This window comes from Carcharodon carcharias, chromosome 11, assembly GCF_017639515.1.
Source record: "Carcharodon carcharias isolate sCarCar2 chromosome 11, sCarCar2.pri, whole genome shotgun sequence".
Classification (NCBI taxonomy): Eukaryota; Metazoa; Chordata; class Chondrichthyes; order Lamniformes; family Lamnidae; genus Carcharodon; species Carcharodon carcharias.
This window is the reverse complement of record NC_054477.1, coordinates 94,813,499-94,838,569: the sequence shown is the minus strand read 5'-3', so window position 1 is coordinate 94,838,569 and position 25,071 is coordinate 94,813,499. Positions and strand designations below refer to the sequence as shown.

Sequence of the window (25,071 nt, the reverse complement as noted above, 5' to 3'; positions counted from 1 at the left end):
GTAACTGGAAACTGATCTAAATGAGTTGTGATGCTCTTCAATAGCAAATCAACACTTTCAAAAATGACAGCGAACATATATTCAAAGCTACTTGCACTATTTTTGATGGTTTACTACAGGATGATTAGTTACAAAAATGATCATCTGGGCCACAAATGTTGCTAAGGATCTGAATCTTTATGTGCTAATTTTTTTTAGACTGTGCACAACTGGATGCCTCACCCACCAGGAGCATCTTAAAATGAATGGGTGGAAAATTGCATAGAGTACAACTGAGATTTCTCAATATTCAATCCCAGCAAGCAAGCTCTCAAAGGCTATTTAAAATTTCCAGCCTCAGTAGGGTACATAAAATCAGAGAACTTTGGAGCACAGAAAGCTATTTGGCTTATCACACCTGTACTGGCTCTTTGCTAGAGCAATCTAAGTCTAATTGCATCTTACCTATTCTCTGCCCATAGGTCTCTATTTTCCTCTACTTTAAATGTATCTGCTTTTCCCTTAAATGATGCACTGGTCAATACCTCAATTACATGCTGCGGTGAAATGTTCCATGCTGCAACAACCCTTTTTGTAAAGACATTTCTCCTAACTCCTCCCTTTTAAATTGATGACTCGCTCTGTAGCTGACTCCCCAAGCAAAGGAACTAGTCTTTCCCTCTACTGACCCTATTAAAATCCTTTAGATTTTAAAAAATAAACTTATATTAAGCTTCCTTTTTGTCTTGGTCCAGTATAAATAGTCCCAGTACCTTTTCTTAAAATTTGAAGCTAGTTTTCTAAATTTAATTAGAGAATTGTTCAATTAAGCCCCGCATAGTTTGAAGCTAAACAGTGAACTAGGTGATTTCAGCCAATGGATCTACCAGTTAGCCTGCCATGGCTGTGAGAATAAATGCACAATAATATATAGTGCTGAATACCACAGAGCAGAAAGGTCCAAAGTTTAATGCCAAGTCTATTTCTGTTCTTGATTTCAAAGGGCAGTGGTTATGACACTGAATGACTGCTGGCTTCTTGAGACAGGAAACAGAAAAAATCATCCAGGGATGCTGTTGTTCATTGCTATTCAGTGATCCAGATAGCACACAGCAAACAGAGTTATATAATTTTACAAAAGAAGTTGTTTCAACTCATACCTGTGCTGTGTATTCCACTTCCTTGCCCTTTCCTCACGATCCTTTTCTCTTTCAAGCCTTTACCCACTTTGCTTTTAATTCTGTTTTCTCATCACTTCTGGTGGGGTATCCTAAACCCTAATAACCCTCTGCATGAAAAATTCTTCCAAACTCTCCCACTGTTCTTTGTTGTGCAATCTTAAACTTATGTCCTCTCATAACCAACTCACTGAGTATTGAAAATAGTTTCTCCCTGACTTAACTCAGCAAAATGCTCCAGGATTTTGAAAGCCTTAATCAGTCTCCTCTTAATGTTCTTTGCTAGGATAGAAAGAGCCCGTTTCTTTAATCTCTCCTCATAACTAAGAACTTTGATGCCTGGTATCACTTTTGTGAATCTCTTTTGTACACTCTCCATATGCCTTAACACCCTTCCTATAGGGAACCCAAAACTGTTTAGAAAATCTTGGGGGAGGGGAGGGGGGAATGCAGACCTGCAATTTCTGACGTGTGCTCCTTTCAGGTGAAGCGCTATGGCAGGAGTGCAACTTTGTATAATTGCAGAGTGTACAGACCAGCAGTATTTACACAGAATATTACAGCCAACTATTTATTTATTTTCTTCACGACAATAATAATTCAAAAACTGTTTTGCATAGTTTCTTTACAGAGTCTCTTCCAATTCTGACATCTTGCATACCTCTAATTATAATCGTTCCACCATTGCTGGTTTTGCTTATGGATGCTTTGGCCCTAAGCTCTGGAATTTCCTCCCTAAACCTCTCAGCCTCTTTACCTCTCTCTTCTTCTATAAGATGTTCCTTAAAACCTATTACTTTGACCAAGCTTTGGTCATCTGTCCTAATAACTCCTACTGTGGCTCAGTGTCAAAACTTTGCTTGATAACATTTTGCTGAGTTAAATGCGCTTAATAAATACATGTTTTTATTGTTTGTGATGTTTTTGCAATGGTTTCAATGTGATCCAAACAGGCTAGAATGCTTACACATTCAACATTGGTGCTGAACAGAAAATCCTCAAACTGACAGAGGTGACTAACATAAGAAAAAGGTAACAATTTAAGGATATCTTAAATGTAAGTGATTATTAACCTATCAATCCTTGCATATTGTGCAATTAAAATTGTACACTTTGAATTTTGGTGTGACGGTTTTCCTGACACAAAATGATGTCTGAATTCACCAGGTACCTGTTGCACTCGGAGAGATTCCAGCTCTCGCTCCAGCCGAGTGCGCAGCCTTCGTTCCATCTGCTCCCGCTTTTCACAGGCTGCTTGCAGCTGTGTCAAGGCGTGCTGCAGCTTCTCCACCCTCTCCACATACACTTGTTTCTTCCTCAACTAACAACAGAAAGTAAACATCAGTCCAATGGATAAACCGAGTTAGAAAATAACTCACATTTCATCTCACAAATTTACCCTCAGTCACAGAACAACCAGTACACCTCATAACAGGCAGTCTAGTTTCCCTTCCTCCATATCCAAGCAATAACACCTGGTGTCAGGGTGTTATAATGTCAAACCAAGAGCATGAATGCTGAAAACTGGGGACAGAATCATTCAGAGGGGCTGGGGGTCATGGCCACTGTCTGCAGTGCCAGTGAGACCTTTGCATCGCCTCTTTTAGAGCAGGCTTGCCACATCATGTGCCACTCTGGCACTCAAAATGCCACTGGCAGGCATTCCCCCAGAACCATGGACCCCAGAGGTGTAAGTCATGCCCGCCAAGAGCTGCTGACCAAAGGCCACGAGCTTTTCGTTACTCAGCAGCGTCAGTGGGGAGGTGGTGGCTGTTGCCAGTATTACACTCACTTAAGGCACAGTTGAGTGATGGTGTTGGAGCAGGGTATCATGGGAAGGGTCGACAGTGAGAGCAGAGAGTGATTTCCAGCAAACAACCCCCTCCCCTTTCTAATACCAGTTCCTCAATCAGGAACTCAGTGCCTTTAAACAAGGGACCCCACCCCCACCCCAAAAAACCCCGGAAGCCCACAAGCAAATACGTCAGGCTCCCCACATGATGAGCCCCCCACCGCCACAGCTGCCCACTTAAGGGCCTGAATTGGGGGCGGGATGGGAAGTCCATCAAGGGGCTTCCCACCATGGACATATCGGGGTGGAGGCAGGAGAGTGGCTACAATCCTGCCAATCAAGTGCCCCCTGCCACCAATCTCACCACAGGGGGAAGGCACAGGATTCCATCCAAGGCTTATATCCACAACATTTATCAAACTAAATGACTGCTCGGTTGTGAAGATATTGAAAAAATACATTATTCAACATGATACAAGTGACAAAGAAATATTCCAGTTTATTTGACCCTATGTGTTCTCAGTACAGATAGATGGAATTAGAATGTTCCTGTCAGCATTTTTAGCTTTGCAAGAAGAGCATTTGTTTTAAAATTTATATACTATTGAAAATTGCCCCCTGGGCAAATTTAGGCTGCCCTGTTTGTTGCGCGTACCTGACGGAGTACATTCAGGAAAACCAGGTCTGCACGTGGCCTAACTAGGTGGTAAAGGGACTGCTACAAGCTGTCATCAAAAAGTTGTGTTTAAAAAAAATATTCAAATGTGGAGTGAGGAGAAGCAGGCTATCTTTCATTTTAACCATATTCTACATTTAAACCACAGTCAACTGCCAGCCACTTCTCAACCCCTTCTCAAACATCTAATCAACCCTTCTCCTAGTTCACCCCCAGCTAATTGCTTCCCCTAAAGCATCCACCCGAAAGCCTCTGCTGGCAATGCAAAGGCCTGAATTGACAAGCCTTTCATCGGCAAGCTGCCTGGGAATACCCACCTATCACTGGCCCTCTTTCCAGCTCTACCTGTCCCACCTCCCTCTACCAGCTTATATTTCACCTCATTTCTCTATTTCCTTGGTTCTGATGAATAGTCATACGGACTTGAAATGTCAACTGTGTTCCTCTCAGCAGATGCTGTCAGACTTACTGAGTTTTTCCAGCTATTTTTGTTTTTGTTTCAGATTCCCAGCATCTGCAGTATTTTGCTTTTATCTAGGTGTCTGAGCTTGCCTGTCTAATGTTAATGAGGCCCAGACCTGATTCTGGGTGGGCCTGGGGACCACCCAATCCAGGACAGGCCTAATTTCTAGGCCTCAGGCTTGAAATGAACACTCAAATGTTAAATGGGTTTGAAAAGACCTTTCATTATGACAAATTTAGATAAAATATCAGAATTTCAATATTTCTTTGATAGAATGAAACATTATCTATGTTTTTTGTCAATTGTACTGTCTATAAATATTTATGAATGCTTTCAATAGAAGCTAAAATTCTGAGATCGTAAAACCCAGGTCAGAGAGTGTGGAGGTTAGTTTTAGGACATTCATGATTTTCCAGTGTTTAAAGTTAACTACAGGAGAATCAGGAGCACCGCAAATTAGATGCAGAAGTTACCCCATCACAGATTAATGTAATGCTTCTGGAACTGACTTCATAATTATCTTGAGGAGATAATCCTGAAGAACAAGGCCAGATTCCCAAAAGAACTCTGTATAATTCCCTCCTTCAATCTGCAAGAAGCAAATGTTAACAACTTGGCTGAGTAGTCATTATTTGCTACAACTTCTTGAGGCAATTGTTCATTAAATACTCAGTTAGTTAACAAACCAGGTCATGTTCAATTTAGTACTGCTCAATGAGATAAGAAATGCTAATTTTTATTTCACAATACCAGTACATCAACCGAAGAAATGACTGAAGCAGCTAGTCCAGCACAGGACAACCTCTGGCAGATGCTGGAGTTAAAGAAACCACAACAGACACTGTACGAACTAAGTGTTTTGCAGAGTACAGTGGTCCATTTATTCTATGTTCTTGCTTGATCTAGGATTTATAGCTGCTTATAACTGGTTCAAGACATGGCTTGCAGTGCACAATACTGTTTCAATTTTCTCTTTTGTAAAATGCTCCCTTCAGGGACTTACAGACAGCAGAAGGGTTAAATCAAACATTGTATTCCCACTTGTGGAATAAGACATGGAACAAACCAAATCAGACACTACGTGGTAAGCTCAGTTTAGCCACTGAAATTTTATGGACTCATTTATAAATGCTATTTTTATTTAGTTAATTTAAATCTTCTAAATTGGTAAATTATTTGTTTTTTCCCCCTTTCCTCAAATGTCCTTCTCCCTCCTCCTTAACATGTTGTGTTGGCATGATAATCCACTTCAGTCCCTCACCCCACACAATTTTTCATGTATGAACACAAATATCAGGGCCCTGAATTTGAGGGAGTTCTCCTCAATTCCTGCTGCAACTTCATTGATAGACTGATGGAAAGCTTGTTGAAATGGCGTAAGTCTCCATTTTCAGCTGTTTATGTCATTTTACAGGGGTTCCATTGATCTCCAGTGAAGTTACAGCAGAATTGGAGAAATGCTTGTGGAAATTCAGGGCACAGTTACTGGGTCAGGCTGCTTCTTCAGGCATCCTTGATGGACAGCTGGAACAGGCATTAGGCCCCTTATATATCTGAAGGATGGGCCTGTTTAGGTCTCCTCTGTGAAAATGAATTTCAAAGAGTGGAGCACACCATTGCACTTGAGGAAAAACTGTCCAACCATTAGTAGTACTATGTACAAGACAACAGGTTTTATGTTCTGTTGAAAGTTTTTCTTATCAAAGAATCAAGAACGGTTACAGTACAGAAAGTGGCCTTTCAGCCCATTATGTTTTGTCAGTTCCTTGCAAGAGCAAGTCAGCAACCCACTCCCCCACCAACAGGGTAATCAACTCTGGACAAAAAGAAAAGGACACTTCACCTTGGGCAGTGCTAGCGAGAGGATGCAGGGAGGAGGTTGCTGGCAAAACAGAGATTTGGGGAGGGGGGAGGTTGCTGCTAATATCACAGGAGCGGGGAGTGGGGGGAGGGGGAGGTGAGTGGTGGAGGGAGTGCACACTCACAAGTCTAGGTCATTTATATATGCCACAAACGGCAGTTGTCCTAGTATTGACCCTGAGGAACCCCACAGAATACCTTCCCCAGTTCAGGACACAGCCATTCACCACTACCGTTCACCACAATTTCTTGTCACTCAGCCTACTTTGTATCCATGCTGCCATTGTCTGTTTTATTCCATGGGCTTTAACATTACTGGCAAAGTTATTTTATGGCACTTTATCTAATACGTTTTAGAAGTCCATAAATACCATACCAACTGCATTACTCTCATCAATCCTCTTTGTTACGTCATTAAAAAAAACTTAAGTGAGTTAATTAAACTTGATTTGTTTTTAACAAATCTGTGCTGGCTTTCATTTGCACATTTGTCCAAGTGACTTTTTATAAATTTATGCTTTCACAGGACGTTTGCATTTCTGGCTAGCATTCATTGCCCATCCCTAATTGCCCTCAAGAAGGTGGTGGTGAGCTGCCTTCTTGAACCACTGCAGTTCACATGGTGTCGGTACACCCACAGTGCTGTTAAAAAGGGAGTTTGAGGATTTTTGACCCAACAGCAGTGAAGGAACAGTGATATATTTCCAGGATAGGATGGTGCGTGACTTGGAGGGAATTTGCAGGTGGTGTTCCCATGCAGCTGCTGCCCTTTTGCTTCTAGGTGGTAGAGGTCACAGGTTTGGAAGGTACTGTCGAAGGAGCCTTGGTGAGTTACTGCAGTGCATCTTGCAGATGGTACACACTGCTGTGACTTTGCATTGGTGGTAGAGGGAGTGAATGTTTAAGGTGGTGGATGGAATGCCAATGATGCGGGCTGCTTTGTCCTGGATGATGTGGAGCTACTCAAGTACTTTTGGAGCTGCTCTCATCTAGGCAAATGTTGAGTATTCCATCACACTCCTGACTTGTGCCTTGTAAATGGTGGACAGGTCTAGGGCAAGTTTAGGGAATGTCATCAAAAGGCAAGTTACTCCCAGCCTCTGACCTGCTCTTGGAGCCACAGTATTTATATAGCCGGTCCAGTTCAGTTTCAGATCAATGATAACCCCCAGAATGTTGCTAGTATGGCATTCGTCAATGGTAATGCTGTTGAATGTCAAGGGACAATGGTTAGATTTTCAATTGTTGGAGATGGTCATTGCCTGGCACTTGCATGGCACGAATATTACTTGCTACTTAACAGCCCAAGCCTGAACGTTGTCCAGGTCTTGCTGCATATGGACACGGACTACTGCGGTGAATGTTGTGCAATCATCAGCAACCGTCCTCACTTTTGACCTTATGATGGAGAGAACGCCATTGATGAAGCAGCTGGAGATGGCTGGGCCTAGGACACTACCCTGAGGAACTCCAGCAGCAAAGATGACTGACCTCCAACAACTACAACCATCATCCTTTGTGCTACATATGACGCCAGTGGAGAGTTTTCCCCGATTCCCACTGACTCCAGTTTTGCTAGGACTCCTTGATGCCACACTCAGTCAAATGCTGCCTTAATGTCAAGGGCAATCACTTATCTCATCTCTTGACTTCAGCTTTTTTGACCATGTTTGGACCAAGGCTATAATGAAATCAGGTTTGGAGTGGCCCTGGTGGAACCTAAACCGAACATCAGTGAGCAGCTTATTGCTGAGTAAGTGCCGTTTGATAGCAATCTTGATGACTCCTTCCAACGCTTTGCTGATGATCAAGACTCTTAATTGAGAACTGGTTTAACCTTTCTAAAAGCTTTCCCACTACCAAGGTTAACTCGCAAGTCTGTAGTTGCTGGCCTTATCCTTATATTCTTTCTTGAACAAAGGTATAAGATTTACAAGTCTGCAGTCCCTTTACATTACCTATATACCTAAGGAGGATTGGAAGATTACGACCAATGCCTCTGCAATTTCCATCCTTTCTTCCCTCAATATCCTCAGAGGCACCTGTTGGACCCAGTGCCCTGGTTTGTTGGGGACAAAGTGTCCACGTTGCAAGCTTGTTTTGGGGTGACTTGAGATGGTGCCAAGACAGAGAAGATAAGTAGACCATTCTTAGAAGAAACACATTCTGTTTATTTACAAAAGGAACTCAGCCGCTACACTTGTATGCTTACAACTCAAAACTCTGTCTTTACTCTTCATACAAGTTCAAGATCACTGACTAGAGGTAGCCCACGATATGGTATCAGGATCATGATCTTACATTATAACATTTGTCCAAAGGTATATTACACATCAGATTACTACATTCCTCTCTCTTTTCTCAAATATATTTTACAATTTTTCTTAAAATATCTAATTATTCACACATCAATAATTTACAAAGGCAGTCCTTCTGGTGGTTTTGTGTGTGTAGAACGTCTCAGCTCTACAGCTTCTGATGTTTTATCCAGGCCCACGCTCACTGTAGTTGCCTGAGCATCTGGTTCTTCAGCAGGTACCTGCAAATCTGTTTCTTTGACTCTTTCAGGTAGTCAGCCTTTCAAACACATCTGTACCTAACTTGAGTTCTTTCAACAGGAGACGTTGACCCAGTCACAAACACTGGTGGAATCATTTCTGGGCATTTTGTTTCTCCCTACATGATCCACATGTCTCCATATGACTCGACTTCCACTTTCACGTGGTAGGAAAGAGATCCCGTTACAGCTCTTATTTCACCAAACAACCATGTTGGTCCCTTTAAAAATTTTTCACAAGTACTTTCTCTCCTACGTTAGATGTCCTATCATGACTGGATGGCAGTCATGTCCAACTTTCTGACTTCCCTGACATCGCCCCCCCCACACCTTTGGCATAATTAGGCTCAATCTCGATCGGAGACGGTGCTTCATCAACAATTCAGCAGGTGTGACACCTGTTGTCCTATGAGGGGTGATTCTATAATGGAAAAGAAAACGTGCTAATTTAGTCTCTATAGAATCTCCAGACAATTTCTTCATACCAGATTTGAACGTCTGAACTGGTCTCTACGCCAGTCCGTTTGAAGAAGGATGGTATGCTGAAGTTCTCACATACTGTTGAGGCTTATAAATCAGTGAAACGCAGCACTCGTGAATATTGTTCGATTCGAGCACTTCAGGTAGTCTGTTGATTGCTAAACTTCATCGTAGCTTGTCTATTGTAGGAGAGATGTAGAGGATTTCACTTCATATATGTCCATCCATTTTAAATGTGCATCAACACTAAGTAGAAACATTGTCCCCATAAAAGGTTACCACATAGTCGATGTGTACCCGCACCCATGGACTTCCTGGCCATTCAAGGGTGTAATGGAGCTGCTGCAGGTAATTTTTGTACTTGCTGATACTGCTTACAACTTCTCACTAAGTTTTCTATTTCTCCATCCATCCCAGGCCACCATAAATAGCTACGTGCTATTGCCTTCATTCTTGAAATTCCGGGATGTGGGCTGTTAAATTCAGGCTTTCGTCATTTTGGAGGAACAATCACTCATGCTCTCCACAATAAGAAAGCTTCCTGGCTGGTTATTTTGTATCTTCTTTGGAAATATGGTTTCATGTCATCAGATTCTTGTTCTTTTGTCCAACCAGGAAGAACTTGATCTCACACTTTAGATCAGACTGGGTCTCGATTTGTCCAATCTTTAAACTGTCTAGCACATATCGGTGATGAATCCAGGAAGTTCAAAAATAAAACAAATTCTTGAGGAATCTTTTACACGGATGGAAAAATGACTGAGTGCATCTGCGTTTGCAATTTGACCTCAGGGTCTACAAACAAAAGTACACTTATATGCTGCTAAGATCAGTGCCCATCTTTCTACTCGTGCTGAGGCTATAGGGGTATAGCCTCATCTTTTCTGAATAATCCTCATAATGGCTTTTGGTTCAATATGATAGTAAAATGACGACATTGTACATTTTGGTGAAACTTCTTAACACTGAAAATGATTGATAGGCCTTTTTCTATTTGAGAGTACGTTCTTTCTGCAGTACTGAGTGTTCTCGTTACATATCCTATAGGTTGTTCTGCTGCATTATCCGTTCGATGGGAAAGCACTGCTCCCACTCCATTGGGAGATGCATCACACGTTAATATCAACTTTTTGGGGGGTCAAAATGTACTAGAAGTGTTAAATGATTGTAACAACTGCTTCACTTTTATGAAAGCTTCTTCCTGTGACATTTGCCAAGAACATCGCTGGTTTTTCTTGGGCCAGTGATACAGTGGTGTCAGTTCTGTCGACAAATTAGGCAAGAAGTATCCATGGTAACTAAGCATCGCCAAGAATGATTTCAGTTCGGATGTATTCTTTGGCACTGGGGCTTCTCTAATGGCTTTCACTTTTTCTTGAACGGGATGTCGGCCTTATGAATCTACCCCATGACCTAGGTAAGTTACCTCTTTCACTTGGAATGTGCACTTTTCCTTTTTCAACCTCACTCCAACCTATGAAAAACATTTCAAAACTTCTTCCAAGTTCATCAAGTGTTCCTTTTCAGTGAGTCCAGTCACAAGAATGTCATCCAAATAAACTGCAACATGTGGCAGTCCCTGTAGTAAACTTTCCATGGTTCTTTGGAATATGGCGCAGGATGAAGATATGTCAAAAGGTAAACTGGTATATTGGTGGAACCCCTTATGTATATTAATGGTGATAAACTTATGGGAGGCCTTCTCTAATTCCAATTGTTGATAGGCATGGCTCATATCAAGCTTCATGTACGCAGTTCCACCTGTACTTGTACAGTTTACTGTACAAGTCTTCAATTTTTGGTATGGTGTGTCTGTCCAACTTTATTGACTGTTAAGTTGTAGTCCCCAAAAATTCAAATGCTTCAGTCAGGTTTGAGAACAGGTACAATTGGTGCTGTCCACTCTGAAAACTGCACTGGTTGTATCACTCCCAGTTTTTCTAATCTGTCCATCGGCGTCTACATTTTCCTGCATGGAATAAGGTACTGGTCTTGCCTTCATGAATTTTAGTGCTACCTCTGGATCTACATGAATTTTTGCTTGTAGCCCCTCAATCTTTCCAAGTTCGTCCTCGAAAACAGACATATTTTTGTAGTAGCTCTGATAGTCCATTAGTTCTCAGCTGGAAGATTTCAGTCCATTCCAATTTAATTTCATTCAGCCAGTTTTGTCCGAGGAGACTAGGTCCCTCGCCTGCTACTACCAACAAGGGTAATTTCACTGTTTGACCTCCATTGTGTACTGTGATTTTACATATGGCCTTGACTTGTATGTCTTCTCCTGTGTAAGTTTTCAATTTGGCACCTGTTTCTTCCAAATTTAGTTTACGTTCCCCATGATTCACGTATTTAAAAGTACATTCACCTATCACTGTAGTGGCTGCACCAGTATCCATTCACTCTCACGGTTACATAGATACGTTCTGTTGTTCCTACCTTTAAATTATAAAACAAATAAATATCTGAATCTATTACTTCTGGCTTTTCAACACTGTTAATCTCATTGGGTTTTTGCTTTTGTCTAAAATTATGCCTGATTCTATCTTTACAAAGCCTTACATTGTGTCCACCCTCGATGACAAAAAAACATTCGATTTTTTTAAACTGTGATTCATTACAAGGTTGTCTGCTTCGACCTCCGTTACCATTATTCCATGTTTTTGCTACTAAATTACCTCTTTTAATTTGTCTGCTAGCAGTGGCTGCTCCTGAGTAAAGCTCTGCACTTTTGCACTGTTTTGGGCTGTGGCTCCCCGCCGAAAGTGGAGGACGGTGCCATTTTGCACTCCTTGTATGGCTTCGCGTCTCGCACTGCACCTTCCATTGCCAGAGCGATTTCCAATGCCTTCTGAAAATCTAAATTTGTCCCAGACAGTAGTATCTTCTGAATCGCGTCTTCATTTATACCACACACCAAACGATCTCCAAGCATATCATTGATAGATGTACCAAACTTGCAACATTCAGTTAATCGTTTCAGACTTGCCACATAACAAGCCAACGGTCTCCCCCGCGTTTCTGTTCCTTGAGTTAAATTTGAACCACTGCATTGTCATCGACGGCTTGGGGCTGGTAATGATTCTTCAAAAGGTTCACCAAGTCATCAAAAATTTTCGAATCTGGAGCACTAGGTGCCAACAAATTTCGAATTAATCCATATGTCTTATTCCCACACTTGGATAAAAGGATCGCGTGCCTCTTCGCCTCCCCTACAATGTCATTCGCCTGGAAGAAGAACGCAAGGCGTTCAACATAATGAGACCAGTGGTCCGAGGTTGGATGGAAAGACTCCACTCTTCCAAATTGCGGCACTGCTCTAGGGGACTGCTTCGACGATCAGGAAGGAAATTTTTCTTTACTTACTATTACCATGCGAGGTACAGCCCGATTTCAGTTTTTCTTATTTGCTTCATTCTTTCTTGCTTTTTACCTCATCCTTTCATGTCTTTTCTTGCTTTTTACTCTTGTCGGCAGTTTGTTGGATCCAGTGCCCTGGTTTGTTGGGGCTAAAGGATCCAGGTTGCACGCTTATTTTGGGGTGACTGAGTTGGTACCAAGACAGAGAGGATCAGTAGAAGAAACATATTCTGTTTATTTACAAAAGGAACTCAGCAGCTACCCTTGTGTGCTTACAACTCAAAACTCTGTCTTTACTCTTCAGGCTCTACTCTACTGACTACAAAGGTAGCCTGTGCTACTCTGCTATTGGGTATCAAATGTGATACCCAATGTGATCTTACATTGTAACATTTGTCTTAAAGCTATATTATACATCAGATTAGTACAGCACCTTATCTGGTCCTGGTGACTTATCACCTTTAAGTATGGCCAGCCTTTCTAATACCTCCTCTTTAGTGAATTTTTAGTCCATCCAGCGGTTCCACTACTTCCTCTTTCACGATGACTTGGGCAACATTTGTTTCCTTGGTAAAGAAAAATGCTAAGTATAAATTTAGTACTTCTACCTCCATACCCAAATCCCCTTTTTAGTCCCTAATTGGCCCATTCCTCCTTTAACCATTTATATGTCCATGGAAGACTTTTGGATTCCCTTTTATGTTAGCTTCCAGTCTCTTCTCATTCTTTCTTTGCTTCTCATTTTTTTTCACTTCCTTTCTGAACTTTCTATATTCAGTCTGATTCTCAATTGTAATATGCACCTGACATCTATCATTGGCATCCTTTTCTCCTTTGATTTACTCTTCATCCTCTTATGTGATCCTGGGTGCTCTGGTATTGGTTGTGCTACCCTTCCCTTTTGTTGGAATATACCTATACAGGAACCATCACTCTTAAAGGCAGCCCATTATTTCCTTATAGTTTTGGTTGACAATCTTTAATTGCAATTTACCTCAGCCAGATCTGTTATAACCTGATCAAAATTGGCCCTCTGCCAATTAATTTCGCTGGATTGTTCCTTGTCCTTTTCCATAACTAACCTAAATCTTGCTATGATTGCTATACCTTAAATGTTCCTTATTGATATTTGGTCCACTTGACACACCTCTTTCCTCAGAATCAGATCCAGCAATAACTACTGACACAATGGGCTGGCAACATTCTGATCTAGAAAATTCTCCTGAACACAATTCAGAAATGCCCCCTCTCTGCCCTTTAATTATCCTAATATAGACTGTGATATTAATAGCGTAAAGTCCCCCTTTCTAATAGTCAATTTTTGTGCCTGTCTGTAATCTCCTTGCAAGTTTATTCCTTTATATCTTTCCCACTAGCTGTAGGCCCAGTGGTGTAATAGTAACTCCACTGTTTCTTAGCTGTAACCAAATAGGTTCTTTGATCCCTCCAGGACATCATCTATCTCTCCCACTGTAACATTTTCCTTAATCAACACTGCCAACCTTCCTCCTTTCTTTCCTCCTTATCTTTCCTGAACACATTGTATCCAGGAATATTTAGTACCCTGCCCTGTCCTTTTTTGAGCCAGGTCTCCTGTTATCGCCACATCATATTTCCACTTGACCACCTGCACCTACAACTAACCACCTTATTTCCCACATTCCTTGCATTGATAAACATGTACTTGTTGTGAAAATTTGGTGAATTCATGTTTTAGGAATATAAATTTTAGGTTGGGGGGTTAAAGTGTTAAATATACGTTAAATGGAAACATCTGATTGAGAAACTGATAAGCCACCCTTAAGTACTTCCAATTCAAATGGACCCAGGATAATTACAGTTCAAAGTATTTATTTAATGAGGTCAGGCTTAGAAGGGAGATGACTTGAACCATGGATGATCCATCTCTTGAAAGAGCTCGGCTGTTATCTTGATGAAATAAGCTGAAATGTATTTTGTAAACATGGGGTTTCTTCATGGACCCAGGGAGTCCGGAGAGAGGGCAATTACATCCGTTAGAAATATAAATTATTCAAATGTGTTGCAGAGTCAAAGATTTGTGTTGGAGGTAAAATAATTTGTTTAGATTTCTGTTCAAGACCATCCCAAAGCATGCCATGTTGTCATAGAGATGGGCTGTTGCAATGGAAGGTTCTTCTGTTTAAATTAGCTGATGTTTTTGCCACAAAAGCTGCAGTTGCAGCTTTTGGATTGGTATAGACTCACTGAATTGAGAGCGCCAACAGGATATTATTAGACAGACCTGCTCTTTAAGCACAGAAAATATTGTTTATTGTTCACCACACAGAATGCGGATGGAACTCAAGCTCAGTTTATATTTCATAAGGGGAAAAGCAGCAGGAATATATGCCTAGCTTGTTGCTAGAGGGTGAAATCTACAGTGGTCCTCACAGAGCCTTGTGGCAGAAAGCAGTTAGCAGAGTTAGCTTGGAAAGCTGTGGGGCGTCACTTGACCATCTGCCAGCAGCCAGTTCAAGGAATCCACAGTCTTGAGACTTAAAGAAAATTTGGAGGATTGCTTAACTCAAAAGTTAACAGAAGGATCCCCATAAAAGTCTTACATCGGAGAATAGTTGGAACACCAGAATTAAAGATCACAGAGATGTGGTTGGGGGAGGGGCAAGATGGCAGCTCAACATTGCTGGATATAGGATCTTCAGGAGAGACAGGGGAGGGGGTAAAAGAGGAAGAGGCATTGCATTATTAGTTAGGGAGTCAGTTACTGCAGTAAGGAGAGATGATATCTTGGAGGGGGCATCGAATGAAGCTTTGTAGGTAGAGCTTAGGAATAAAAAAAGGGGCAGCCACATCGTTAGGTGTTTATTATAGACCCCAGATAGTCAGCAGGAAATTGAGGAGCAAATGTGTGCACAATTTGTGGAAGTGTGTAAAAACAACAACAATAGGGTAATTATATTAGGTGATTTCAACTTTCCCAACATTAATTGGGATAGATATAGTGTTAAGGGCTTGGATGGAGTGGATTTCTTGAATGTGTACAAGGGAGCTTTTCGGATCAATATGTAGAGGGTCCAACAAGGGAAGGCGCAGTGCTGGACCTAATTCTGGGGAATGAAGCTGGACAGGTGGCTGAGGTGGCAGTGGAGGAGCATTTTAGTGATAGCGACCACAACGTGGTACAATTTAAGCTGGTTATGGACAAAGAAACAGACAAGTCACAAAAAATGTTTTGGATTGGGGGAGCACGGATTTTAGTAAAATAATGCAGGATCTGGCCAAGGTAGACTGGGAACAACTACTTGTGGGGAAATCTACAGAGGAGCAGTGGGGGGTGTTCAAAAAGGAAATGGGGAGGGTACAGGCTCAACATGTTCCCTCTAGGGTGATAGGATGGAGTAACAAGCCCAGAGAACCATGGATGATCAGAGATATTCAGGATATGATGAGAAGGAAAAGAGGCTTTGAGCAGGTACAAGGGAAGCAGATCAGCAGAGGCATTAGTGGAGTACAGAAAGTGCAGGGTGGAGTTTAAGAAAGCAATTAGGAGAGCAAAGAGGGGATATGAGAAAGCTCTGGCTGGTAAAAGTAGGGAAAATCCCAAGATATTTTATAAGTCTATCAATGGGAAGAGGATAACCAGGGAAAGAGTAGGGCCCATAAGGGACCAAGGGAGCAATCTATGGGTGGAGCTAGAGGACATCGGTAGAGTGTTGAATAAATACTTCACACCCTTATTCACCCAAAAGAATGAGGATGAAGATATCGAACTCAGGGAGAGGGACTGCGAGGTTCTTGAGCAAATTGATATAGGGAGTGACAAGGTATTGGCGGTGTTGGCAGACTTAAAAGTGGACAAAGCTCCTGGTCTGGATGATTTGTGTCCCAGACTGCTGAGGGAGGCAAGGGAGGAGATTGCAGGGACTCTGACCCAAATTTTTAATTCCTCTCTGGCCACGGGGAAGGTGCCAGAAGACTGGAGAACAGCTAATGCGGTTCCGCTATTTAAGAAGGGTTGCAGAGATAAGTTAGGGAACTACAGGCCAGTGAGTTTCACGTCAGTGGAAGGGAAACTATTAGAGAAAATTCTGAAGAAGAGAATCTATCTCCACTTGGAGAGGCAAGGTTTGATCAGGGATAGTCAGCATGGCTTTGTCAAAGGGAGGTCATGCCTAATAAATTTGATTGAATTTTTTGAGGAAGTGACTAGGTGTGTAGATGAGGGTAGTGCAGTTGATGTAGTTTATATGGATTTCAGCAAAGCCTTTGACAAGCTCCCACATGGGAGACTTATAAAGACGGCAAATGCACATGGGATACATGATTATTTGGCTTAGTTGTAGGAGACGGAGGGTGATGACAGAAGGATGCTTTAGTGACTGGAAGCCAGTGGCATACCATAAGGGTCTGTGCTGGGTTCCCTATTATTCGTCATTTATATAAATGACACAGATGATCAAGTTGGGGGTAGGATTAGTAAGTTTGAGGAAGACATAAAGATTGGCCGGATAATTAACAGTGAGGTTGAGTGTCTTGGGCTACAGGAAGATATAGATGGGATGGTCAAATGGGCAGATAAGTGGCAAATGGAATTTAACCCTGAAATTACTCCTTTGGAAGGAGTAATTTGACAGGGAAGTATTCAATGAATGGCATGACACTAGGAAGTTCTGAGGAACAAAGGGACCTTAGCGTGTGTGTCCATAGATCTCTGAAGGCGGAGGGGCATGTTAGTGGGGTGGTGAAAAAGGCATATAGGACACTTGCCTTTATCAATCGATGCATAGATTACAAAATTAAGGAGATCATGTTGGAGTTGTATAGAACCTTGGTGAGGCCACAACTGGAGTAGTGTGTGCAGTTCTGGTCGCCACATTATAGGAAGGATGTGTTGGACTGGAGGGGGTGCAGAGGAGATTCACCAGGATGTTGCCTGGGATGAAACATTTAAGTTATGAAGAGAAGTTGGATAGACTTGGGTTGTTTTCATTGGAGCAGAGAAGACTGAGGGGCGACCTGATCAAGGTGTACAAGATTATGAGGGGCATGAACAGGGTGGAGGGAGCAGCTGATCCCCTTAGTTGAAGAGTCAGTCACAAGGGGACATAAGTTCAAGGTGAGGGGCAGGAGGTTTAGGGGGGATGTGAAGAAAAGCTTTTTTACCCAGAGGGTGGTGATGGTCTGGAATGCGCTGCCTGGGACGGTGGTGGAGGTGGGTTGCCTCACATCCTTTAAAAAGTATTTGGATGAGCACTTGGCATGTCATAACATTCAAGGTTATGGGCCAAGTGCTGGTAAATGGGATTAGGTAGGTAGGTCAGGTGTTTCTCACTTATTGGTGCAAATTCCATGGGCCGAAGGGCCTCTTCTGCACTGTGTGATTCTGTAAAGGGTGTCCCAGAGTGTTGTGGCATACCTTTGGGTTGGTCCCTAAAGAACTGTGTGAATGAATGAACCTTCAAGATTCTAGTAATGTATAACGGAATTTTTGGGCGAGGCCGCTGGGGGTGGGAGAAATAAAAAGTGGAACTGAGTTTGCAGCATAATTAGTTATAAACTACAGTATTATGTAAGTAGTGCTTGCTTTGCTTAATTCTTTTTATACAATAAAGTTTGTTTTTGTATAAAAATGTGAAACCTTGTGGCAAAATTCTGTCAGTTAATCACAATGTGTTCGGGTGTCTCTTTAAACGTTAAAAGCTTCTGATTGTAACATGCTGCGAACCTAATTTAGACTCCAATGCAATCTCTCCTATTCTGATCCCACCTAATTAGTTACAATTACTTACTGTGCTACCTTTCACTCGCACACCTTTGTGCAGCTTGTTTGTGCAGCCTGTTTTTCCTTTCTAATTTTTCCCCCTGGCTCCTCTCTCCCTGCCAAGTTAGTTTAAACCCTCCCCAATAGCAGTAGCAAACTGCCCCACAAGGACATAGGTCCCAGCCCTGTTCAGGCACAATCCTTTCCAGCCTGTTCCATCTCCCCCAGAACTGGTTGCAATGTCTCCAAAAATCTAAAGCCCTCCCCATCCTGCACCATCATCTCTAGTCATGCATTCATCTGCTCTATCCTCCAATTTCTGTACTCACTATCAAGCGTCACCAAGAGTAATCCAGCCATTACTACCTTTGTGGTCCCGTTTGCTTGCCTCCTTCTTAGCTCCCTAAAATCTGCCTGAAGGACCTTATCCTTTTCTTGGGAGCCTAAAAAAGGGCATTGATCGTTAGCACTGAAGAGTGGAAAATTTTATTATTTCGAATAAATAGTTTCATCATCCCAAGTCATCTATAGCTCAGGTTAAATTCAGAGTAAGCTTCCTCTAAATATTCACCCTTGTTGCCATTCGGAATAAAATGACCAATTAAATGCCTAATTAAGGCTAGTTTTGGGCCAAGTTTTTTTTTAATTAATTCACAGATGTGGCCATCACTGGCTGGGCCAGCATTTATTGTCTATCCCTGGTTGCCTTCAAGGTGGTGGTGAACTGCCTTCTTGAACCACTGCAGTCCATGTGGTATAGGTACACCCACAGTGCTGTTAGAAAGGGGGTTCCAGGGTTTTGACTCAGCGACAGTGAAAGAATGGCAATATATTTCCAAGTCAGTGAGTGACTTGGAGGGGAATTTCCAGGTGGTGGCATTCCCATCTATCTGCTGCCCTTGTCCTTCTAGATAGTAGTGGTCATGGGTTTGGAAGGAGCCTTGGTGAATGCCTGCAGTGCATCTTGTAGATGATACACACTGCTGCTACTGTGTGTCAGCGGTGGAGGGAATGAATGTTTGTGGATGTGATGCCAATCAAGTGGGCTGCTTTGTCCTGGATTGTGTTAAGCTTGGAGTGTTGTGGGAGCTGCACTCATCTAGGCAAGTGGGGAGTATTCCATCACACTCCTGAATTGTGCCTTGCAGATGGTGGATAGGTTTTAGGGAGTCAGGAGGTGAGTTACTTGTCGCACAATTCCTAGCCTCTAATCTGCTCTTGTGTCCACAGTATTTATATGGCTAGGCCAGTTCAGTTTCCGGTCAATTGTAATCCCCAGGATGTTGATAGTGGGGGGATTCAGGCATGGTAATTCCATTGAACATCAAGGGGCGATGGTGAGATTCTCTCTCGTTGGAGATGGTCATTGCCTGGCATTTGTGTGGCGCAAATGTTACTTGCTACTTGTCAGCCCAAGCCTGGATATTGTCCAGTTCTTGCTGCATTTGGACATGAACTGCTTCAGTATCTGAGGAGTCACAAATGGTGCTGAACATTGTGTAATCATCAGCGAACATCCCCACTTCTGACCTTATGATGGAAGGAAGGTCATTGATGAAGCAGCTGAAGATGTTTGGGCTGAGGACACTAACCAGAGGAACTCCTGCAGTGATGTCCTGGAGCTGAGATGACTGACCTCCAACAACCACAACCATCTTCCTTTGTGCTAGGTGTGCAATCATCAGTGAACATCCCCACTTCTGACCTTATGATGGAAGGAAGGTCATTGATGAAGCAGCTGAAGATGTTTGGGCTGAGGACACTAACCAGAGGAACTCCTGCAGTGATGTCCTGGAGCTGAGATGACTGACCTCCAACAACCACAACCATCTTCCTTTGTGCTAGGTATGAATCCACCGAACAGAGAGTTTTTCCCCTGATTGCTATTGACTCCAGTTTTGCTAGGGCTCCTTGATGCCACACTCAGTCAAATGTGGCCTTGATATCAAGTGCAGTCACTCTCACTTCACCTTGGGAGTTCAACTCTATTGTCCATGTTTGAACCAAGGTGTAGAGCTAGACTACTGAAATCTATTTCACCCGGCAGTATTGGAGCTAGCAGAGAGATAGGTCCTTCTTCACATTTGTCATGCAGGATTCTAACTCAGGCAGCAAGAGATAAAAGGGGAATAGCCCAGCATGTTGCTGCCAAGATGGGATTCGAACTCATGTCCCCAGGACATTAGGCCTCTGGGTTACTGGTGCAGTGACATTACCACTGAGCCATCATTTCCTTCAAATTACCAAGTCAGTTTTCTAATTGGATATCAACTGCTTAATATGCTGTGGCCAACAGTGTTGAATTTGAATGAGGTCAATCAAATCAAATTATACATTTTTCAACCCACCTCCTCCTCCAACCTGACCACCTTGGCCTGGGTGTTGTTCAGTGCCTGATCCAAGATTTCAATGTGCCTCCGCTGGTCCTCGTTGGCTGAACGCATCGTCGCCAGTTCCATTTCCAGCTTTTCCTCTTCCCTCAAGTGCTCTTTGTCTGAATGAAAAATGGAGAACAAGGTTAGCTCTGTGTGGTAGTTTTCCTGTTAGCTGGGACCAAGCCAAATAGCCTCAGGCAGGAAGAAAACCTAAAGCAGAGTTTAAGTTACCTGACATTTTTTCTTCTCATTTGTAAATCTTGGCTGTTATAGCACATTACAGAGGGAATATCAATGGCCAGCCTTTCAGAATTAAAGAGATGAAGAATTCATCAAGCACATTTTTTTTTTGTACGACTCAAGCTACTGACTAGGAAGAGAGGAGAAAGGTGGTACAAACTGTCAAAATTGAGAGAATTTACAGATGTGTTAGGTCTGCAAAAGTAATGCTTGGATCTATCAAAGTTGATGAATTGCCCTCTGTGGGACTTCTACATGATGGCCGCAATTTCCACTGATGGGGCAAAAGAAATTTCCAAGTTCACAAGCATGGAGTAGGATTTACCCCAAGACAAGAAATAAAAACTGATGAAAGTGCCAAGTGATGCAATGGATTCAGTTTGGACAAAGTCACTTCAACATCTATTTTGCACATTATTCTAATTATGAGGACAGATATTAAAATATCATAAAGCTATCATTCATATTTCTGAACTGGGCTTACTTTGTGATGAAAGTTAGACTTGGATTATCAATCTCTAGTATTCCATTTCAAGCTAACATTGAGCTTCAGTGGAACAATGTAGGAGGCTGAAAGGTTTGTTAAACATTTCAGTTTGGAAGTGTGACACTAAGCTACTGGTCTCATCATTTTAATTCTCTGTCCCATTCCCACATTCTTCTAATGAAACTCAACATAAACTCAAGGAACAGGGCTTCATCTTTCGAGCGAGCACCTAGTAGCCTTTTGCATGCAACACTGAGTCAACAATTTCAGATCATAATCTTGGCTCCATTTTTTCACATATCAGCAATTAATAATGATTCTGCTTTTTGCATTTACACCTCCTCTCAACCATCATTTGTTTTTTCACTTGCCCTATTACCAATGCCTTTTGTCTTGCACTCATTCCTTTTACCATTTTATCTTTCCTGCCTTCTACCCTATCGCACACCTTCCCCTTTTATTCTTTTCTTTCATACCAACACACACAATCACTCCCCACCCTCCCTCCCACCCTACCCCTCCACCAAACATTTTCCCTGCCTTTGTACTTGCTTAAACCTGTTACAACTCAAATTTTTTCAGCCAATCAACTTGGGAGTGCAGGGTGCAAACTTTTGACCTGAGCCAGCCTACACCCTTAAAAGGCACTCCTGAAAGTCTGAAACCTTGGAATGAGGTGAGGAATCCGGGAATTGGGCCCCAGCCGCCATTTTTAAAAGGACCCCTGAGTCATCCTGACTTGGGAAAAATCCAGTCCATTTATCCTACCAAAACCTTTCACAAATTATCAAATGACAAAACAGCTCAGCAGCCGACACATTGTTTCATGGCAGCTGACATGATGGAGCTGCTGCTAGTTGAGCTGATTGCAAGAAGGGTGGCCATGTTTATCACTTTGGGGCACTAGTCATAAGCCAGCATTGCAGCAAGTCTGCAAGGAGATGGTAACTGATCAATGTTGTCTTGGATTTGCCAGTCCTATACTGCACATTAGCTGCAGGTATACTCGCAGCAAATGGCACAATCCTACATCTGGCTTTCCACTGATCTGAAATTGCTGAAGCCAGTGCCCATTATCTGGCAGATATGCCAAGGCCTGCAGAAACATGAATCATTGTAGATTCAGCTAATCATGCTCTGCCACCTGTGGGCTACCCTGAAATATTCTCTTTCATCCAGTACCATTTAGAACATGAAACACTGTGGAATGCAGCTGAAGAACAATCCAATATGCAGGTTATTAGGTCCTGCATTTATGACATCAGATCAACTATCACACCTTCAATTGGGAATTGAGACCTCTTCACATGTTAATTCCTGACCATGCAAGGTAATTGCACATTTGTATGTGGTATAGGTGTGAAAGTACTGGTTATTATCTGAAAAAGAATAACATGCAGGCTGTGTAGAAAAGGCAGGCGGATGGCACGAAGTGAATTGCTCTTGCAGAGGGCCAGCAAGGACACAATGGACCAAATGGCCTCTTTGTGCTGTAATCATTTTATGAAACTATGGTTAGTGCAGGACACTTCTGACATCCCTTTTTGGTCATTTTCCTTCTGCGAAAAGTAAAAACACAGTGGAATTCCCAGGGGTGAACCCATTGTTGCAACCATTCTTGTTGATGACAAAATTGGGTGTCATAACAATTGTTGCAATGGTGTGGATTTTCACCGAGTCATGGAGATTCCATGGCATATCCAAAATGGTGAATGGACCCCGGATCCAAAGTCCTCCCCTCAATATCTGGCAGAAACCATTTATGCCAAGGGCTGGGGGGAATGGGGGCAGGGTATTACTTCCACATGTGAGAAATCCAGACTCAGCAGGACCGTGTTAACTCAGTTCTGATGTTAAACAAACCACATTTCCACTGCAGCAAGGGTTTCATCCTGCAGCATGGAAGTTACAAATCTTTAGAGTGGTCATAAATGCTCCTGAAGAGCAGATAGGATATGTAGAACTGTCAAGTTATTTAAATGGTGTAAGAGTTGAAACATAAATATGCTCCAGCAGTTTCAATAGTTGTTTGTTGATGCAGCCCTAAATGTTAGCATTATTAATGCTTGGCTGCTTTCCACAACCTACAGTTATCATGGGGGAAGGGGTGGTTGTTGTAAGTTCACAGTTTGATTGACAACTTAAAGAGGTTAAAGGATTAACTGTCTTTGATATGGGGCTATGAATACAAGTCTGTTTGTTTTGATAAGGGATTAAATACTGAGGGGATTTAAATGTTCTGAATGGGCTTTCAAGGAATAGGGGTGATTTTTATTTACTGATCTGTGTAATAGATATTTAGAACTTTATCATATTTCATCTCAGCAGCTCCAGAGTCTGCCCATGGTGGATCCATGAGTTGGCATGGAGGTGCAAGGGCAAAGGCTGGTGAGTTGGGGACAGGAATTGGCAGGAATTGGGCATGGGGACTGGTGGTGGGATGGGATGTGAGGGGTGAGGGCTAAACGGCCTAATAATGGTGTAACATATGTAATACTTTTAGCAATGCCATAATAATGCTGAGCACAGGTTACAGACATTGTGTTTCTAAGGACTCTCAATTTAGGAACAAGAGTAGGCCATCAACCACTTGAGCCTGCTTTGCATTCAGTAAGAACATGGCTGATCTGATTATAGCCTCGACCCCACGTTCCGCCTAACCCCAATAACCTTTGTCTCCCTTGGTAGTCAAGAATCTATCTACCCCTGCCTTAAAAATATTCATTGATCCTGCTTCCTACGTGTGAAGTATATCTAATTCAGATACACCTGCCTACACATGGGTGGGTTTTTTTCAATGTCTGCCATCACTTTCACTGGAAGAACATGGAAAAGGTGGTGATCACATGGGAGCCACAGAATAGCGCCACCCTAACTAACGTGGTAGCTCTCTGGGGAAGAGCGTTCCAAAGATTCATGACCCTCAGAGAAAACTGAGGAATATCGTAATAGTTTTAAAGAGTTAAATTGAATAGCTCCTGAACTTGCGTGAAGAGGGTCCTGACAAGTGATTAGCCCTGGCCTGATCAAAGTGAAGTAGGCAACACACAAACTTTGTGCTGCTGCTCATTTCCCTGATTGTGGCACACGCTTAAAGGCAAAGTGTATTCTGGATGCAGCAGGCTAAAACCATGTGGGTAACATTAGAAGACCCTGAGGAAGGACCTCAAATGGCACAACAGAAAAGAGAGCACGCCCCTAGCACCCCCTTCCTCACTCCCTGACAACTGATCAGTGGGATCAAATGGCCCTGATGGTCAATGCCAGTCAGGCGCCAAAGACATGGCTGCAGTGCTGCAAGAAATTTAATGACCTCACACGAGTGGTTAAGGTCAGTGAACGCATTTTCACATGCCAAATCCTACCAACTGTACCACTGGCCCTGCGCACTCTCCAACTGCCACATGCCCCACCAGCAACTACGACTCAAACCTTGCATTCGTGTGCTTCACCTTCCCCCTCACACAAAGTACAGGTAGCTACACATTCATCTCTCAGCTTTCACATGCTGCCAGCTATTCAACTGTGTCAGGCACATCACCCAAATACATTGTACCACTCTCACTGATACACTTCCCTCTCTTTTAAGGAGAAACTTGCAGCCGCTGGAAACTGGAGCGGGCAAGCATGGTTACATGTGCTGACTCCCTGGAGGAGATGGTGCTGGGGATAACCAGAGTGGCTAGTGACATCGCTGAAGCCATGGAGGATGGAATTAGGTTCCTGCATTATGCACCTTCTCAAGTCCCACTTCGCCCTTATTCCACAAGCTGTCGTGATGCACAAGCTGCAGGGCAGTGTAACCATGCACCATTGGCTTTTCCACCTCATCAGACTCTCCCCTTTGTGCACTTGTGCTTTCAGACACTCAAAAACCAATGCCTGAG

The 25,071-nt window shown here is 42.6% G+C and overlaps 1 protein-coding gene across 9 annotated transcripts in view; it reads right to left on the bottom strand.

The window, feature by feature from the left end:
• amotl1 (angiomotin like 1) overlaps positions 1–25,071 on the bottom strand; it is a 145,180-nt gene that overhangs the window by 17,269 nt on the left and 102,840 nt on the right. For all 9 annotated transcript variants that reach the window (XM_041199414.1, XM_041199418.1, XM_041199419.1 and 6 more), the window contains 2 exons: positions 20,431–20,576; positions 2,329–2,478 (listed from right to left, as the gene is read on the bottom strand). In XM_041199414.1, coding sequence (XP_041055348.1) covers positions 2,329–2,478; positions 20,431–20,576 — 296 coding nt within the window. The remainder of the gene's footprint in view (positions 1–2,328; positions 2,479–20,430; positions 20,577–25,071) is intronic.